The sequence below is a fragment of the Bombus terrestris genome, chromosome 16 (genome assembly GCF_910591885.1).
Source record: "Bombus terrestris chromosome 16, iyBomTerr1.2, whole genome shotgun sequence".
Taxonomy (NCBI): Eukaryota; Metazoa; Arthropoda; class Insecta; order Hymenoptera; family Apidae; genus Bombus; species Bombus terrestris.
This window is the reverse complement of record NC_063284.1, coordinates 6,150,424-6,170,553: the sequence shown is the minus strand read 5'-3', so window position 1 is coordinate 6,170,553 and position 20,130 is coordinate 6,150,424. Positions and strand designations below refer to the sequence as shown.

Genomic DNA, 20,130 nt, shown 5'->3' with positions numbered 1-20,130 from the left:
GTTTACTTTGATGCAAAGAAACTATTTGAATATTTATTGTATGTATCTGAAATTTAGATTAATGTATAGCAAAAGAAATTTCTTTTGTTTGAAACTACAACAGAATACAGGAGAGATTTCATTTGAAATAACAACATTTTGGCGAACGTATACTTGAAGACACATGAAGGATTTACCTATCTTCATATTTTATTTAAATTTCAAATATATAATCTTGATATCTTTTATTTGATTTTAATATCTCATGTGTAATTTTTTTTATTTTTTTAAGCCGTAATACATTTACGTTGCATTGATTTGAACAATTACATGATATCTTGTTACAGAAATCGATGAATCATATTTTTCAAGAAAATCGAGTTTGGAAATTTTATTTTCTTGAAGACTGCCTTGAAAAAAAATTTTTTATTTTACGTGTTCGACTTATTTTTGCATATCTAATGACCTCTTGTTGATTGATTACTCGTACCTAGTTGGTACTTAGCCAAGTTTAACTATGTTTGGCAAATTTTCAAACTCAATTTTTTTTTTCACATAAAAAAGTTTTATTCTATATTTTCAAGTTATCTTCTCACATAGGTTTATCTAGTTGTACCAACCACGCTGTCTCACGCTGTATATACATATATACATAGTTAACTTATGGTTAACAGGATTTAAAGGATAATTTGGTATAAAGCAATTAGAAAAGCTAATTCTATTAACAATTACTTCGATATTTTGTAAAATAAAGCTGGGGAAACACGAGCGTTATAACGGACGTCAATTTTGACGGACGTTGGAACTGTACTCACTCGAGCGTTGGTTTGGTTCTCCGTAATTTTCTCCGATCGATACGCTGAGAAAGATATCCATGTGACCAAAATTAACGCTGTAGAATTCTCGATTTTCGTTTACGCTCGTTTACGTTAAAAATTCAAAAGAAAATATAAGTCAAGACAAGAAAGTACTGGCTGCATCCTGTAAACAATTCAAGACTATTGACAGGTATATTTCACACGTTCTATAGTAAACTTACAAGTGATGGTAAGGAAGTTTTTCAATTATTTTCGCATGTCGCGGTCATCATTCAACAAATTACTTAAGAAGAAAAAACAAAGCATAATGCGTAAGGATACGAAAATGAGATGTTCAATACCGCCTTAGGGAAGGTTAGTTGTGATTAGAATGATATGGTGACTAGAAGACCGAACTAGGCGAACCGAAAAAATATTGTCTACATTAATACATATAAGCTAATTAAAATAATGTAATAGTGCATTACATTTAAGATAAATAAAAAGATAATAATTTATAGAATACAAAATAATAACAATAATGTACATTAATATAGCATTAATAATAAGAAAATAATATTTATAATAAGTAATGTTATGATGATATATTTTTGAAGGAATTTTCTGTTATATCTACCATGAAAATTTGTGGTCGAAAGGGAAATTTTCTTAATGAAGTATCATAAAAATATCTAACCGGACAATTTGATGTGCTACGTATTACTATTTGATAGTGTGCGTTGAACAGATGAATTTCTAACATCCTGAATTAATTGCATAATTTGCATTCTGTATTGCACTTTTTGTTCTAAATTAAAGGTCTTAATTAGTGGTAATGTTGATTTATAAAATGCCACGTCGTCATCGTCGTCGTTTGTATTTTTCTTATATTCCGAAAAATTAACCACCTCTCCTTCCGCGTTAGTTCTTTTTGCTCTTTCTCGTGGGTATCTCGACTCATTATTCGTTTCTTCATTATTAAAAATCGATCCAAATCCATTAGTAATGTTGGTCCTTGAATCTGTACTCATTAAATCATTCCTTACTACTTCCGTGTTACTATTAGCATCTTCTTGCAGCCGACATTTTTTCAAAAATTCTAATTGTTCTTCATAAATATATTGTATCTTTCTTTTTGGAACAGTGCCTAACTTATTATTTCTGTCTCTTTTCCTTAAAGAACGAATATAATTATCGCGTACGCTTCTCCATTTAGAAATTACCTCCTGCACTATAAAAATCATTAACAATTAATAAAAAAGATTAACAATAATCTAACCAATTAAGTGTCAATAAATTAATATTTCTTTGTACATAGTTTTTAGGTATTTGAGTAGTAAAAACTGCATCTTCGATTTGCATTACCAATATCGAATAGTTTGATCTACGTTGTGTGATATTATACGTACAACCTACACTGCACAAAAATGTTGAAAGTATTGCATGCAGAATGCATGCCAATACCAAATGATAGGAAAGTGAAATGAAAGAAATTATTGAGAATAGGAGTGAACTCGTCGGTTACATTGATCTTGAGATATATTTTCAAGGACAAGGACATAGCATATTGCAAACAAAGTTGGCCAAGTACCATGGTAAGATGGAAAAATATAATTGCGTCGTGTTTATGGTGTACTTATAAAATAAATAATGAAAATATATTAAATATGTTACTCGTTACTTTTTTACTTACAAATCATCTTCTTATCAGTTTCTATCTTTTGCATAAAGTTGGGGATTACAATACTCGCCACACGCAACCACGCTTCGTTTCTTTTTAATTTGTTTTTGTATTCATTATTGGAAACATCCCATACAGCGGGATGTTTCTCAACTTCGGATATCAGTACCTCGACGTCCATAATTTATTATAGCGGTTAATATACGTTAACTCGCCGTTCGTGTGGCCAGTCTCATAGAAACACAAAGAATGTGGCAACGTCCGTGTTAATTGCTCGACGCACGTTGCGTTTGTATCATAGCAATTGCTGACTACGTCGCGACATTGCCAACGTTGTCTTACGTACGTAGGGATTGACGGACGCAATTCGTGTGGTGTGACGTCTGGCGTGTAACTGTGTGATGGTGATACACACATATTTACTTACCTTTGCGCAGGTTTGGAAACTCCCGTGGTGGGGACGAAACTCTTAATATCGAGAAGTGTGTTTTACAAACTGGCCGCTAGCCATAGCGCTGGGATCGATTTGTTAAACTTTCACATTCAACGCCATCCTTACCACTGAAGATAAAGAATATAAACTAAATTACTTTTCATAACTTTTCACAATTTATTTAAAGCAAACATTCAGTATTTTATATGATAGAGAAAATGTTCAAATAAATATGGATTTACATAGTAACGTAAAATTCAGTTGCAGACACGGTTGTCTTCCACGTTGCAGACATAAGATGGCGCTGCATGACAAAGCTAAGAAATCGATTGATGCGTCTGACTTGAGAAACATTTCCTGATCGCTAAGAGCTTTACCTTCACTCCAGAAGTTTCCAGACTTCAGATCTGTTATACTGTATACACGTCATTTCGTATTATATTCCAAGCACTATTGGCAACTCATGCCTCGTACGTTGACAGTGGCGCACATTCCTAGATGCACGTGTGTCTAACGACACACGTTAGCCGTCCGTTAGGTGCCGCCTACTATGTAGTCGTTTGGAACATTTCTCACTTGCACACATTTCTCACACAGCATACGCACTCTTTTCTGTCGTCCTCAAGCAGAGGCTACGCGAGCGTTGAAGCAGCATTGCGTGGTTGCGCATAGAAATGCACATATACATTTGCATTGAACACATAACGCTCGTGTAGTCCCGGCCTAAGTCCAAGTCTAGTTATTTAAGTTGACGAGCGAAATGCATACACTGTTCCATTATTATATCTTGCTTGTTATATTATGATTGAGGAGATGAAAATTAACGAATCACCTTGTGAATGTAAACAGAAACCGATTAAATGATAAACAAACAGCGAGGAAAGCGCGCACGTCATTGGCTATTCGATAAATAGCCGTTTCCTAAAAAAGCTCTTTTTTAAAGTCTCTAGCACGGTTACTTAACGGACAATTATTATATTTCTACAACCATCGTCGATTCAAAGCTGTATCCCAGTGTCTCTAGTGTCTAAATTGACGGATGTGGTTCATGTAACTGATCTTATACAAAATAATATAATTGCTGCGACGATACAACATTGCAACGTCAGTCGTAACGTCCGTCGTTTCTACGTAATACCGTGTAATACCAGCCTAAATTAAACAAATAAATACTAAAAAAGATGTAATTTTCTCTTTTTGTTTCCGACAGATCTCCTCTTTCTGCTTCACATCTACTTTCGTGAATTTTTTATTTTTATTTTACATGTCGAAGATGGAAGGACACCGGAGCCTTCCCTTTGGAACTTTGGGAAAACCCCCTAATACTGTAATTTAGATTCTACCATAGCCGTAATTAAGCTATTGCTGTTATTCAATACGACTGTAATTGTCCGAGATTTATGACAGTGAGCTTGGGCTCGAGGCGACAACCAGTCGCCGAACGTAGCCGCGTTCAAGGGATGAACGTTTTGTCTAACAAAGTTATGGAGAAATTCTATAGTCCTCCTTGAATAGAAATAGTTGTAGCGGCACTCGACAGTAAACATTCCAACGGTTTCTGACCTGTGGCTGGTCATACGCAGACCCTATTCTTCAGGTAGGAAGATTACCGGACATCAATGCATATCCACAGTATATGTTCAACTAGTCTACTGATAAAGCCTATAAATCTGAAGTTTTAGTTAGCGAAAACAGACAAACAGTCTTCTTCTCACAAACGACGGTTCCCGCTAGCAACTTTCCCTCAAGGGCGACTAGCATCCTTCTCTAACCATCACCATAGAAATTGACCAATTAACCCATCGAACGAAGACTTTTCTCCACAAATTTGGTCACCTCGTACCCTTAGACACACCCATCATAGTTTTCCTTGACGGCGTAACGGAGAGACACTCTCTCGTACGATCTCACTAACGGTTGAAGTATCGTTCCTACAGGTAGTGATTACCCTACGTTCTAAGGTTCAGTACAACTTAGACGTTGACGAGGAGTAAAGTTCGCTATCCAGTTGAACCTAGGATCATCGTCATTAGCTTCTCGAGTATCTAATTATCGCGATTACTTATCAAATTCTGTAACAATCATATTTTCATTAGTAAATATCTCCTCTATTGCATAACGACGTCTAATCCAAATGAGGATTCGTTTCACGCCCATAATCCTAACCCTAATCTTAACGCCAACCCGACGTCAGAAGTGGGATCAGTGCCGGTTATAACAGTGCTAGAGCTTACGAGCATCGTGCGCGAGTTAATTCAGTCGCTAGTGCAAAAATCGAGCGTGGAAGCTAGCAATTTTTCGTTACCACGTTTTCATCCTTAAAATCGCGTGCTCCGACCCCGGTGCATGGTGCGCAGCTGTCAATCTGATTATGGAGGGAAATCCTTTACAAAGCAGCGTCCTGAAAGGAAATTATAATTTCAACAACGAGCGGCTAGTCGACTTCTACGTAGTGGAAGCGTCAACGGGTAGATCAAGTCATCTGGGTGAGTCGTTTCCATTTTACTCCGATTCTGGAGCTAGTGTTCACTAATTAAAGAATCCGTAGCCTCGAGATCTTCTGGCAAAAGAACGACTGACATAGTAGTAATGTGAGGAGTAGGAAATACCTGTATTAAACGTACACCTCCCATTTTGTCCATTGTGTGTATTAATGATTTTTACATTGAAGATAATTTTCCATGTCCTTGCTGATAGTGACTTAAGATGTGACATCGCGATTAGTCGTGAAATTTTAAGCCAGGGTTTTGACGTAACATTACACAAAATAGCCTCGCTATGTGTAAAACAAAAATAATTAATGTCTGTAGTAAAACCGCTGAAAACGAGATCGATGTTAATAAAGTTGACACTGATGCACATGGTAATGATAAAAGTCGATCAATTTCTCTTCTCGACAAATTCAAAGATTCATTCGTTACGGGTGAAGAAGACAAACGACTCAGATAGATTATGTGCAGATTCCCGAGAGCTAAATCAAAATACGGTCGCAGATTTACCCATTATTGCAGATTAAATTGCAAAAGGCGAGATACTTTATTAGCCTAGACACAGTCAGCGGGTTTCATCAAATTCCCATTCATCCTAATTCGACGGAGTATACAGCGTTCGTTACCCCCGACGGACAATTTGGGTACATAACGATGCCGTTTGGACTGAAAAATGCACCGTCCGTTTTTCAGAGGGCCATTCTCAATGCCTTAGGTGACCTCGCTTATTCATACGTTGTTGTTTATTTGGATGACGTCCTAAGTATTGCCGACTCGATAGATCAAACTTTAGGAAGATTGAACATCGTATTAAATGCCCTTGTAAATGCCGGATTTTCTTTTAATTTTTCCAAATGCTCTTTTCTAAAAACATCGGTACTCAATTTGGGATATGTAATTCATAACGGAGAAGTTCGTTCCAACCCGGGTAAAATACAAGCCTTGAGTTCTTTACCTGCACCAACGACCGTCACACAGCTTAGGCAGTTCATAGGTTTAGCTTCCTATTTCAGAAGATTCGTTCCTAAATTTTCACAGATAATGAGACCCCTGTATGCGCTCAAAGGTAATCTCCTAGGTAATGCCCTACAAAAGGTAATCTCCGTCCTGGCTGATGCGCCGGTGTTAATGATATTCGACCCCAATTATTTGATAGAACTACATACTGACGCTAGTTCAGAGGGATATGGTGCTATTTTAATGCAGAAAGTAGAAGGTAAAAACAGAGTAGTAGTAGTACTATAATAAATGAACTAGTCCTGCAGAATCCAGGTACCATTCGTATGAATTAGAGACGTTGGCAGTTGTAAACACTGTTAAGCATTTTCGTCACTGTTTGCCTGGACGAGAATTCCTTGTCGTTACTGATTGCAATTCTTTGAAGGCATCCAGTAGTAAAGTATATTTAAATGACAGGGTTTACAGGTAGTGACCTTACCTACAATCTTTTACCTTTGACATTATGTATCGGGAAGGCAAACGAATAGCTTTGGCCGAATCTGGCCGAAATCTCAGAAGGTTTGCTATTAGCGGAACAACGTCGTGATCCTCAAATTTCGGAAATCGTCAAAAAGTTGCAAAACGATGAGCTCTCGGAAAACATCGCAAATACGTACGAATTACAGTCCAGTACTCTTTGCCGTAGAATACAAAGAAAAGGCAAGATTCTCTGTTTGCCTATTGTTCCAAGAGGTTTTAGATGGTCCGTTATTAATCATGTGCACCAGTCAATTATGTACTTAGGTTGGAATAAAACGCCTGAGAAACTGTACGAGTACTACTGGTTCGAAGGAATGGAAGTAAATTCGTAAAGAACTGTCATGCTTGTCAAGTTTCTAAAGCGAGTTCAGGTAAAATACAAGCCGAACTACATCCTATACGTAAGACCAGCATAACGTGGCATACGGTTCACGTGGACATGACGGACAGCCCGAGCAGTGGGATCGATCTGAAAGAGTGCGTTATTGTTTGGTTGACGCTTTCACTAAATTTGTATATCTACATTACACCCGTAAAATAGATTCTTTTAGTACCGTTAAAGCCTTTAGTACCCTTAAGTCCGCTATATTTTTATTCGGCAGTCCCTGCCGGATAATAGCGGATCAAGGAAGATGTTTTACGGGCAAAGAATTCCAGGATTTTTGCCAAGGTAAACGTATTGAACTCCACTTAATAGTGAGATGGTATGGTCCGTGATGATTGTCACTGGTTCTCGTCCGAAGTAATTGTTGTTATGGGGTGTAGATGTCGCTGCTGAGGCACTGCTGATTTTTCTTCCTAATTTAGTTGTCCATCTAGTCTGCAATCCGTTCATCTAAGTTTTCCTTTAAGTAGAGTATTGATTTGATCCCTATTTTTCTTTTTATATGGTATATTATTGGGATATTATTTTGGTCTTGGTCGTCTAGGTATAGAAAAGCTTCGGGGGGGGATCTAACCTGTTATCAGTATATTTTTGTAATATGAGTCGTTTGGAAACAAGCAACCGAAGATTAAACTATTTTCTTTTAACTTCAGCTTGCGCGAAGTGGTTTCTCGTTAGTTTTAAGATGTGATGCCATCGAAGCCGGAGGATTTTTTGTTGTTTAGTGTGGAGAAGATTATATTTAGTTGGTTGTAGTTCATCATTAATTTACAGCATGCTTTAAGGAGTTCTTTCGGATTGCGATCTCAGGAAGAATGTTTTCGACTACAAAGCTAGTCTTTGCCTACTCTCGCGAATGAAGTAATACTATTCCACTCTCAAGTAATTACACATTGGACAGATTATTGTACACGGTCTTTAATATATTTTGACTAACACATCTTTTCCTTTCGTTAAGAGATTTCGAGTTTCCTTTATCATTTTTAGCAGCTTTCAACCTACTCCATATTTTACTTGTATAACACAGTTTTTTTACGACGCTGTGGCAATTTTATAAAATGATGCACTTGCTATTTATAGGAAAATAAATAAGCAAAGACATGTATTATATGTAAATTGTTGTAATTTCACTTTGAACTCGAACTGCGCATCTGTCATTGTTGCATACCACCGCCCTCTGTCTAGAATCGTTCATATAGACTGTCCTTGTCGCACAATCTTGCGTTCTTTGCGTACGGATAAATCATGTAATGCCATCTATCTTCACATGCTCCAAGTCGCTGTTCCTACCGCTTTCAATAGAACATGGTTTGTCAATAGATGTCAGTACGTGCTTTGTCCGTGGGACAGGGAATATATTAGTATGAGATAATGTGCTATGAAATCATAGATATATACATGTGTCAGACAAAGGGTGTCATACTGTGCAACAAGGATAGATATATATCTTCTGCTAGACGAAGACAGCGATAGTATGCGGCAAGGATATAAAATAGGAGTGATACTAGACGAGAAAGTTTTGCAATTCTTAAAATTATCATTGTATTATATCAGTATGTTTCGCAACATTTAAGATTTGTAACAATTATGTCAGTTGTATATACCTTGTTATTGAATATAAACTTTTGAATACAAATTCTCATTAATATTTAAATTCCTTTTTGCCATTAAACAAATAAAAAAGACAATACAAAATTATTGATTTAGTCCTCACGAATTTGTGTTACGGAGACGATCACTGCCCGCAACTCTTGGACGATGCAGCAGTAAGAACAACTGCAGGATGTTGAAAGCCATTCGTTTGTTACAAATTTGAGCTTCGAGGATTTTTGCATAGATGATCCAGCATACGACATAAGTTTTAGACGACGCACTGCAGTGCTACGCGCCTATTACTAGGCAACCATCCACGCAGGCTTCATTTTCCTCCATTCCACACGTATAAATATCTATATATACACATACCTAGTTTTAAGACGGATTGTAAACGGATTTGTAAACGTAATTTACAAGAATTTCATTATAAAAGTTATTTTCAGATAGGATTGAATAAAGTACTAATCTATAAGAATGTCATAAGACGTGCAGAGTTATTTAATTAAGATATATTAATATTCGTAATAGAATTATATAATTTATATAATTTCTACATTGTACATTACTGAAAGGTTTCAATAAACGTTTAATTAAAGTTAATCAGCTGTTTAATCATTTCATGGTCTGTTCAGCTATCCTAGAATAACCAATGCTAATCCTTTAACGAAAAGTAGAGTGGCAGACTTTTTAAACAAAGTTCTAAAACTCGAAACGCGAAAAATAGCCCTGTTCGCCATTAAAGTGGGTTTCTTGAAAATGATGTCATTTTCCAAGAATTCTTCGGAATCAAAATTGCAACAAAATCTTTGATCTGTTTTGTGATTTTGTATCAGGAGAATATAAGAGTATAGGAAGTGGCACGAACACGACGATTCTTGGAATTTGTCATCGTCTCTGAATTTTTCAAAGCTATATCGTAGTCTTTCTCAACTATCTTTTTTAACCATATGCCAATTTCATACGTTTTACTTTTTGGGAGATTGGATAATGGAAAGGATAAGTGACATGATTGTAAAATGCTGTTAAACTATTTCGATTTATTGAAACCCTTATAAAATACATTTTGTACAATAATTTTGCAATAGATAATCTCAATTTTTATTGTATTATATGATCAATTCCAATTGTTGCTAATTGTGAGTCGAACACAGTTATCTATAATCAATATAGAAAAAAGCAATTTATACCTAACAACTATATATTTATACCTAATAATAATAATAAAATAATAAATTATAATAAAACTTCTGTAATACGTGATTCGTGATTTCCAAAAATTGATTTTAATTGAAATTGATTGATTTTCATAAATCACGAGTTTAATAGTATTATTAAATGGTGCAAAATATCTTCGTTTTAATTATTTCAATAAATCAATGATATAGAATTTTCATTTCTATATTTTTCATTAAGAATGTAGGAAGGGAGTTGGGGTCAAATTCAAAATTTTTGCGAACGCACAGTTGGTCAAGACGTGGACCCTTAGCTGCTATAATCGCCTAGCGGTGAAACATGGAACTAGTATCTTTATGACGAAATTAAAAGATGAAACTTCTTAGTCTATAAGTCAGATTCTGAAATAATGTCGGAATTAAATTAAAGCTGTAACTCTCAGAATCCTTCTTTATAATACTTCCGGTTTTCAACGTAATTAATTAATTACATGTAATAATTAATACGATATGGCCTATTTTAGCCTCTTTAACGCTATCTCTCGAAATGTTCTGGTACTAAATAATTAAAAAAATTAAGTGGTAATGGTAAACCTTACTACATGATAAAATTCTAAATGTGTGAAAATTGACCACGGAAAGAGAAAAATTCGTTAATTTTCAATGGGGATTCGATTTATTAGGTATTACCAAGAGCACATAACTACAGTTGATAACTTCTCTATCTCTATCATACTCCCACCACTGTCTTTCTTTACCTTGGACATCATGCGAACAGATATCGACGACCTCTTTGGGTATCCTATATTCCTATTAACAAATCACGATTTTTAACCCGAAATCATGATTTTTGATAGATGGCGCTGATCTCAGGATGGCTTTCATTGATTGTGACATAGCGTTAAATTACGCTGCCGATTTTCGGTAGATAGCATTAGAACAGGTCTGAATATATCATAATGGATGAAAACAAAAGACATGTGTACAGATTTTAAAAGATGATATTTCAGGTATCTTTAGAAAAAAGTTTGTTAGTTTTATACGTCCTTAAATAGAAGGAAACGAAATGTATCATAGCCATTTGAAGCTTTTCCTTTACCAGAGAGGCAAGAATGCCACACAAGCAGCAAACAAGATATGCGCTGTTTATGATGACGATACTATAGCTACAAGAACTGTGCGGAAGTTGTTTGCCAGATTTAAAGCTGGTGATTTCAATCTTGAGGTTTAATAACACTCGGGTACGCCCTCTACTACTGATTAAGGTCAGATGAAAACACTGATCCAGAATAACCTACGCTATACGACACCTGAATTAGCGGAAATGTTAAAAATATCAAAATTCACCATCCACGAGCATTTTGCGAAGCTTGGCTATATAAACCGTTTTGATGTGTGGGTTCCTCACGATTTAACGGAAAAAAATCTAAAGGATGGCATTTTCATTCGCGACTCGTTGTGCAAACGCAACGAGGAGACACCATTTTTGAAGCAAGTGATATTTGAAGATAATGACGACAGATCAAAAATGGATTATTTATAATAACGTTGAACAGAAAAGATCTTGAGAAAGCGGATTGAATCACCTTTAGCCATCGCAAAAGTCGATCTTCATCCGAAGGAAGTCATGCTTTGTGTCTGGTGGGACTGGAAAGGAATCCTGTATTATGAATTTTTACCAAACAACCAGACAATATATTTGCAAAAGTATTACTCGCAATTAAATAAATTAAGAACAGCAAATTGAACAAAAACGTCCAGAACTAACAAATCCGAAGGGCGTCGTGTTTCGTGAGGACAATGCGCGGTTTCGCGTCTCTCTGACTACTCGACAAAAGTTGTTGGCCATGCTTGGTATATACTACCACCCCACCCACGGTATTCACCAGACATTGCACACTTAGATTTTTATCTAACTAGATCAATACAAAATTCCCTTAACGGCGAAAACTTTAATTCTTTGCACATAAAAAATCATATTCTAAAGTTTATCACCGAAAAACATGAGAAGTTCTGAAAGGATGGAATGTTCGAGTTGCATGATAGATGGATAGAGGTTGTGTAAGAAAGGGAACACATGGTAGGCACCTATATAATTCGATAAATGTATATCGAAATTTAAACGCGCTGCGTTTGAAATTCCCTAAGAACTACGACCATCTAATTTGTTTATTTCATATCCATGACGTTAATTTTATTAATGATCTCTCATCGCCCCTTTATTAAATTTTATCCGACAATGACAATCTTATTTTATTGTAGAGCATAATACGTAATCATTTTGAAATTATACGTATAAATAATACCGTTAAAAAAAAAAACTATAAAATACATTTCTCAACGTTTTATTATTGAAACTTCTCATTGCACATATACATTATTGTTACAAATTACTTTGCTGCATCTACACGAATGTTACATACACTAATAATATCGTATAGAAATATTACAAACAGGTACAAAAGCTACACTACTTCTTTATTGTACGTTTTCTTATTATTATTATTATTTTTTTTTTTTATTATTATGAATTATAAATATAATCATTCACTAGAGTTTAATCTTTTATCGATGGAATAATGTTGAAATTGAATGATCTTGTCATGTGTTTTACTTTAATGATTTGTTATATAGAAAAATAAGAAGAAATCTTCCAAATCTTTCCCTACTCTCTTTTACAAAAAATAAAGAGTTAATAGTTTCTTCGAATGGAATGCAGGTTCTGCACAAGTAATTTTTCAGTTAATCAATCGGATTGATATACATATTCATCACAATGAACGCTATTTGTATTTATGTACAACATAATCATCTCGTTACTTAATTAAAAAAATTGGTTTATTATTTCCCAGCTGCTTAAAGTAGCTTTGTTTTATTTTTCTCCTTCATCTAATGAATATGTTATTTTAAAAGTAAAGTACTTGATTAATTTGATGAATTTGTTACTCAACTGGTGAATTATAATACTTTCACGTTATATATAAAAAAACTTGATACTTCAATCATACCTCTAGTTTATCATATATAAATATCATCAATGGTGCGGAGAGATCTATGAAACAATGGTAAAGATTTTGCAATGCTCTAACCACTAGTTGGCAGTGTAATTTTTCATTTCACATTAGCTATTGATTACAGGGGAAAGGCAGTAGAATAAAAATTTCGACAAAAATTATCTTTCACAATCAAAAACGGGTAGAAGCACGATTTCTACACTGCAAGTACTAAAGAGCATGGTCAAAAAGTACGTCTAGACTTCTTCTGGCACTTGAAATTCTAATAAGGCATCATTCTATGAGTCCAAAGGTGTCATAAAAGTACAATCATTTATGATAAGTGTAATGAGAAATTGTGAAAAATGTAGATGAAGGTGACGATGCATTAAACGCGAATTGGAAGCTTCTGACTTTAAATGATTATAGCATTCGAAATGAATGCATGAAATGCAAGAATTCAAAAGTTATTTTGTAAAGGAAAGTCGATACTTACACGGTATGTAAAAGAAATATTAGTCAAATTGTTAATTAATAACAATAAAACGCGACGAATTAAGATAAGATATTATGATAAAAATATTCCATGATAAATATTCCTAATTACATATACTATAACTTACTTCTAAAACAAGATGGAATGTATTAAATGCATTTCGAGGCATCATCAAATGATCGTATTTTTATATGTTACGACTTATAAAATGATGCATTAGTAGAATTTTAGGTACCGGAAACTGTACAAGGGTACCGTTTGCTCACCTTCCTTCGTAATGTATAACAGCGTATTTTTGTCAGTGCTAAAGACACTTTACGCGTACACTGAAAATCGACTAAAGAATAAATGAAAACTTACAACCTAATTTGAAATGTCCTCATTTAAAAAGTTTGGAATTTCGATTGATACAAACAACGGAAATCCTGGATGTTTAATTCGAAAAAAAGTTGAACGCTCTGGTCGTATAAAAAGATTAAAACGTAGTATAGTGACCCGCAAAAGTATTCGCGTACTTATCATAGAAAATTTTTATGTGCATATTGCACGTGTTATATGAGACATTTAAATATTTTATTACCACTATAATGAGACACGATTGCCAAGATCATATTGGCAACTTGAATCCAATCTAAAAATGTACATATACAAGTTACAACATATTTACTGCAAACTTATATTTACTAGAAAATTAGTACACAGTACGAATAGTCGCTTTAAGCATATAATCAGTGTTCAAAATAGTTCTATTGAATACTAAGAATTCGTTAATATTTTGGATGATTGCCTGTTTAAATATTTTTTTGATCAAAATATGTATAAACTTGCACTAAATGTCTTGTAACTTCGATATATTTTTTCAAAATAGTTACAAATTTTACCAATATGATAATGATAGTCGAATATCATGATAGTACTAACGAAATTTAAAAGTATTCCCCATAATACACGTAATATTTTCATAAAAGATATCGACAATTGTACGAATACTTCTATGAGCCGCTGTATATCAGCTTATAGCTGATATCAATGAGAATACTTTTTCCATAATACTAAGTGTATTTTCGAGCTTTCGCGGGGAGACGCGGTAGCGAGAAAACGCGTCAACGGCAGTCGTAAATTCCCGTTACGATTATAAGAATAGACACCACGAATAAATCAACCCCCTTATTTCTTGTGAGATAATAGGGCTGATTGATTAACAGGGTTATAAAATTTGTATTTCCAATACTTAATACACTGAAGAGTTACACCGTTACGTATGATATAAATGACGTAGACGATACTTAGCGTACGTAGCAGCCACAGATTTGTGTACCTGTGAACTCAGTTGATCGACTGAGTGAAAACCAGGATACACTAGCACTTCTGCCGCGATTGGTCTCGCTTCACGTCCAGGTTCAGCCATCACTGCATCACGATACAAAGGATCGTTCTTAGGAGTAGATGCTACAGTGGACAAGTGCTGAGGTTTCGGTGGACCTGACACCCTCTCCCCCTTTGAACTCTTCTGATTATCACGGTATCCGAACAAGCGTACAAACCCAGACGGTTTGATGACGCCATCCCTGATCGTTATGACGACAGGGATGAGCGCGCCTTGAGTCTCAAAGCCTCATTTGCGACCCAAACCTAAACCCGTAAACGAACCCCCTCTACATGCGGAGGTCTGGGTTTGTACACCTGTTAGCGCCTTGGGCCACGAACGCGATTAGAATTAAAGAATTCTTTATTCATTCTTTCTTTCTCATTCTTTCTCACGAAGAGTTCCTGTGTCAGCGCTCGCCTATTATATAGCTGTAACTGTTATGCGAGATTGCTGAAAGTTCTAGACATGCCAGGAAGACCGATAACCAGTGAAGAAGATTCGTTTATGCGAGTGATTTACGCTGGTAATTATAATGTACCATCATCATCGGTTACTTTATGGATGGATTGGATAATACAAAACTGAATCATAGAGAAGTTCGAATGCGAGCAAAGCCTCGTAGTTATGTTGAATCTGAGGAAGACGATTCTATTGGGTGGTTCCGTAAGATCAATCAACACACCCATTATCTATATGCCGCATATCCTTGTTTGGTTGTTTATGCCATAAGAATAATTGCGGACATGTCTTTTACTATCGATGAAGGATTAGACCCTGTCTGGCAGTTACCTCCAGACATTCGACCTGACGATGCCAATGTTGGAAATGCCACTTCGAATTTACTTGGTTTTAAGCCAGCAAATAAGTTAACACCTCTTCAAATGCAATGGTTAATAGAGAGTGGTTTTAATGATGAAGCTGGGTATGTCTCAACTCACCCAACCATTTCTAATCATTCCATTGCTAGTAGAGCTAATGACAGCGGTACAAACGGAACTCACCGCGACTAAGATTAAACTTGTTCTCAGTCACTACATATCTATACTTAGTCTGTTCAGTTGTTACTTCCGTCACATCACGAGGACCTTGCTCTATTACGAAAGAACATTCAGTGTTCATCTATCGGAGTGTCGTATTTCTAAGTATCGTCTACGTCATTTATATTGTACGTAACGATGTAACTCTTCAGTGTTGGAAATACAAATTTTATAACCCTGTTAATCGCAGTGTTATACCACATCGATCACCCCTATTATTCTACAAGAAATAAGGGGATCGATCTATTCGTAGTGTCGATTCTTATAATCGTAACGGGATGACGCGACCGCGTCTCTCCGCGAAAGCTCGAAAATACATGGCCCTTCGAGCCGGATTTCCCGTTAAATAAATCTCCGCTTTTTGCGTTAGGTCACCACCCGCTTTCTCCGCAATTCTTAAGAACGCATAATAAACCCAAGGATTTTTCTAAAACCGGCCATAGACCAAAAACATTTCTAGAATTAGAAAATCCTTCAAGATAAACATATGAACTGAAAACGTGTGTTGAAACAATGGCGCTAAAAAGTTAAACTTTTACGGTGGGTCCTTGGATTTATTGGGCATCGGAAGGACGGTACGTGGACCGTTGGCTGCGAAGCAGCGCGGGATGGAATGCAGATGTCTTGCGCGACATAACACTAAGTTTTTCAGATGCGGATTCAGTAACTCGAAGGCGGCTACACTATTCGTACAAAGTTTTTTAATTACAAAGAGCCTAAAAAAAGTGACTTATACACACTTGTATTTATTATTCGATTCTCGCAGCACCTACCGCTGAAAATGCATTAAAAAAATACATCCATTATTATTATGGCATTCTTCAAGGTGTACACGAGCCAAAAATAATATCTAATGTCAGATTTTATTTTTAAAGAGTGACATTTACCCGTTTGTCGAGATCAGACAGTGCGCTAAGTTAATAGATGCTAAAGTTAATCGATCAATTAAAATGACGAAATACATAATTCTACAGGTTTTTTTTTTGACTTGAAGTATCAAGTCTATGAAGAAAGAAAATAATTTCCATTAAATATTCTAATGTTAATCTCTACGCACATTATTTATTAAAAAACTTCAACATAATCGTTATCTCTTTTTTACGTAAAATGTTCGTCTCTCTAAATGACGTGGTTCGATCGAAATTCATTAATCGTACATTAGAAATGAAAGGGAAAGTATTTACAACGACTGTACAAAAATATGTGTGTTCAACAAAATCTTCACAAACAGTCAACAGAAAAAATAATGCGTACAAGTTAAATATAAACTTAGGTAAACTCTAAATACGTACGATTGGTCCCATATCTCGAATCTTTTTTCGTTTTCTTTTTTCTTCTTTTTTTATTTTATAGAAAAAAAGTAGCCTTTGTACACCTTAAAGTAACATCTTACAACGTCTTCGCAAGGCGAAGCTACTGTAATTGTGTAAAACTAGTTTGTAAAAAGACGATGCTCGCCGTTATTTACAAGTTTCGATTGAATCTACTTCGAACATTCCAATATAAGATTTATAAATCAGATTTTCCAACTTCACTACTTGCTTTTGAGTTGCTTTTTTATAAATGCGTAAGAATATAAAAACAAATTTCTGCATTGCGAAACACACCTGAGATAAACATAAAAAAGAATGAAAATGTGATTCGAATTGGTTGCCAATTTCGTTCACCTAGGTTCGAATTTGATTAGGAACAAGATAATTTGCTGATTACATTTTGCAGGTTGTCCTTAAGTGTGAAAAAACATCGTTTTAGATATACGTTGTATTTCACTCTTTTTACTTTCTCCGATGTGTTTTCATAGCGAGTTTCGGATTTTTGCGCCCAATACTTAAAACAATATTGAGACGTTTCGCATCTTAAATTGTACAATGAAAGAAAAAAAGCGCAGATTTAAGTAGATCCGTTTTTCTTTTACTCTCGAAACGAATGACTAAAAAATATACATATAGTCATTGCTTAAAAAAAATAATTACATGCTCGACGTGAAAGTTACCTAGTTCCACTGGCCTAAAATTGAATATCAAGGAACGTTTCAATGCTATGTTTAAATAAAAAAAAATATTAAAGAAGCAATGAACGAAATGAAAGAAGAGAAAACACGAGATTTTATCGGGAACTTAAGATACTGAATCAGGTATACGATTCCCAACTGTTTCTACATATTCTACAAACTTTTACAAATTCAGATCCTCCTATAGCTGTCTCACCTTTGTACTCTACCTGGTTATGCGAATCTAAGTAACTTCATATTTGTCAGGTATACAATCGCGTAAAAATTTACAATTATTACTTAGTCCAGCAATGTATAAAAAAGTATAATACATCAGTCTGGCCACTCATTGACCAAATACTTATCGATCTATATTTTTAGCTAACGCTTTATGAATATTTTTTCTTCTTATTTCCTCTTTATCTTTGTCTCTGTTTGTTTCGCAACAATCATGACTACGCGAATTGATCATATATAAAAATTGCCTTCTAAAGAAAGCTAAATGTATATTTGTCATATCTATTTTACAAGTTAATTGAAGAAAGAAAAAAATTTAGATAATGTGGACCAACATTTACGAATGTGGTGAATCTAACATTCGTCAAATAGTCGACGACCGCCAACAGAAAATATTTGATACAAAAATATTCCTTCTGTTCAAATGATTCATCGAAGTCAAAGAACAAAACGCTATCAAATTAGATGGAATTACATAAAATAAATCAACAATATAGGTGAATATACCATTAAATGGGAATTGTATGAGAAACCAACGGTACAATATCATTAATTTTTCATCTAAAACTCTACAAATGTGATAAAAAGATATAAATAAAATAAATTTAACTCATATATGTTCACCGGCGATATATATATTCTACGAATTTCTACGAGTCAAAGGACTCGCGTATCACCAAACTAGGAAGAAGAATTATCTGAAAAATGACAATTGTAATTATTGCATGATTATATATGCAATCAAGTATTTGTAGAAAAATAGAAAAAGGTATGACTTATACAATCAATTCTTTAGATCATAGAGCTTTCCGATAATTCTCTTGGTAGCCATTATTATAATACAAAAGTCCTCTGCATAATCCTAATATTCTGTTGGAATCTATTTTCATTTACTTACAAATTCGTGTTTTATAAGTAAATGAAAATTTGTTGTGTAGCATAGAATAGCAGGATTATCGACCGCATTAAGAAAATGAATGTAAAGAAAAAAGAGAATAAATTACGTTGTTTAGAAGTGGAATGTTTCCTGCGTATCAAATATTTTCCTGAAGCGTTGTACTTGTCGATTTATGTACATATATGTATATGTATATACATACATTAGTATATAGAATATATGCATGTATATATATATGTATATATAGATAGATAGATGGATACGCATAAAATTAGTAATTTATAATTCGACGATGAACTTAATCTTAATCAATTTTAAGAAATGAACTGCTTCCCGTTCCGGCTCGTAAAAAAAAAGGTGTTTTTCTTCGCGAAGTAGTCACAGGTTGATACACGTAATTCCCTTGTATCGCACCGGTTAATGTCTTTTGCCTTTTCGTACTGGAACTAAGCTCATACTCGAACGGTTCTTGCTTTGAAATATTTAAATGCATATGTAACGCGTCCTTATTGTCCTCGATGTCAATTTCGTCATAAAGATGCTCTTGAATATCTACATCACAGTCTTGGCTGCTCTCATCGTAACTATCTGTTACCGAGTTTGCAGCTATATGACCGTGAATAGATTCCTCGTACGTCGTGTTTTCTTCAACTGCTTCGTCACCTGAACTTTCCGTTTCTTCAGATACGTCACCGTTACCTGCGTACTTCATTTCACCCCTTTCGAGTAATTCCAAATGGTCTGGATATATCATTGCTTTTTTGATAGCTAAAGGATCTTTCCTAGACCATTTCTGTACCTCTTCGTCCATTTTTGCCACTTTGGCCGGATTGATAGCCCATAAGCAACCTTTTCTCTGGTTTCCATTTCCGGCAGGTTTTTCAATTTTTTCGAAACACTTGTTTAACGATAAATTGTGCCTAACTGAGTTCTTCCAGCCGTTGGGCGCAGTTTTGAAGTACGGAAAATGCTCGCTGAAATAAAAAATGGACAGTTATCGTCTGACAATTATGATCGTGTAATTTTCTAAGAAATATATCTCTCAACAATTAAAAAATTAAATTATATCAAATTTATATTTCGTTGGTACTGTTAGAAA

The 20,130-nt window shown here is 34.8% G+C and overlaps 2 protein-coding genes and 2 long non-coding RNA genes across 5 annotated transcripts in view; all 4 read right to left on the bottom strand.

Annotated features, from left to right (window-relative positions):
- Positions 1-207: 207 nt before the first annotated feature.
- On the bottom strand, positions 208-2,878 carry LOC100646079. Of its 2 annotated transcripts, none has more exons than XR_007226918.1 (3): positions 2,470-2,878; positions 1,414-2,007; positions 208-960 (listed from the first exon to the last, which is right to left on the bottom strand). XR_007226918.1 is itself a non-coding variant. In XM_012317722.3 (3 exons), the coding sequence occupies exons 1-2, from the start codon at positions 2,636-2,638 to the stop codon at positions 1,490-1,492; spliced, it is 687 nt and encodes a 228-aa protein (XP_012173112.2). In that variant the 5' UTR covers positions 2,639-2,878; the 3' UTR covers positions 208-960; positions 1,474-1,489. The 2 variants fall into 2 exon arrangements, 1 of the variants encoding a protein (XP_012173112.2); XM_012317722.3 differs by having other exon boundaries at positions 1,474-2,007.
- A 2,644-nt stretch (positions 2,879-5,522) lies between these two features.
- Positions 5,523-8,427, bottom strand: LOC125386595. The gene is made up of 2 exons (XR_007226919.1): positions 7,413-8,427; positions 5,523-7,327 (listed from the first exon to the last, which is right to left on the bottom strand). It is a non-coding gene; the product is annotated as an uncharacterized LOC125386595 (long non-coding RNA).
- A 2,567-nt stretch (positions 8,428-10,994) lies between these two features.
- LOC125386530 lies at positions 10,995-11,857 on the bottom strand. Its single transcript, XR_007226766.1, has 2 exons — positions 11,726-11,857; positions 10,995-11,658 (listed from the first exon to the last, which is right to left on the bottom strand). It is a non-coding gene; the product is annotated as an uncharacterized LOC125386530 (long non-coding RNA).
- Positions 11,858-12,340: 483 nt separating this feature from the next.
- Positions 12,341-20,130, bottom strand: part of LOC100644984 (myb-like protein X) — a 31,794-nt gene continuing 24,004 nt past the window's right edge. The window contains exon 4 of the mRNA XM_003401846.4: positions 12,341-20,005. Within this exon, the coding sequence (XP_003401894.2) occupies positions 19,336-20,005 (670 nt within the window). The 3' untranslated portion in view covers positions 12,341-19,335. The remainder of the gene's footprint in view (positions 20,006-20,130) is intronic.

Bases quoted from the DNA above. Each gene is read 5' to 3' on its own strand.
- LOC100646079 (XM_012317722.3), bottom strand. From the start codon at position 2,638: ATGGACGTCGAGGTACTGATATCCGAAGTTGAGAAACATCCCGCTGTA. The intron at 2,008-2,469 runs GTAAGTAAAAAA...TGATTTTTATAG, and splicing joins AACTGATAAGAAGATGATTT to TGCAGGAGGTAATTTCTAAA.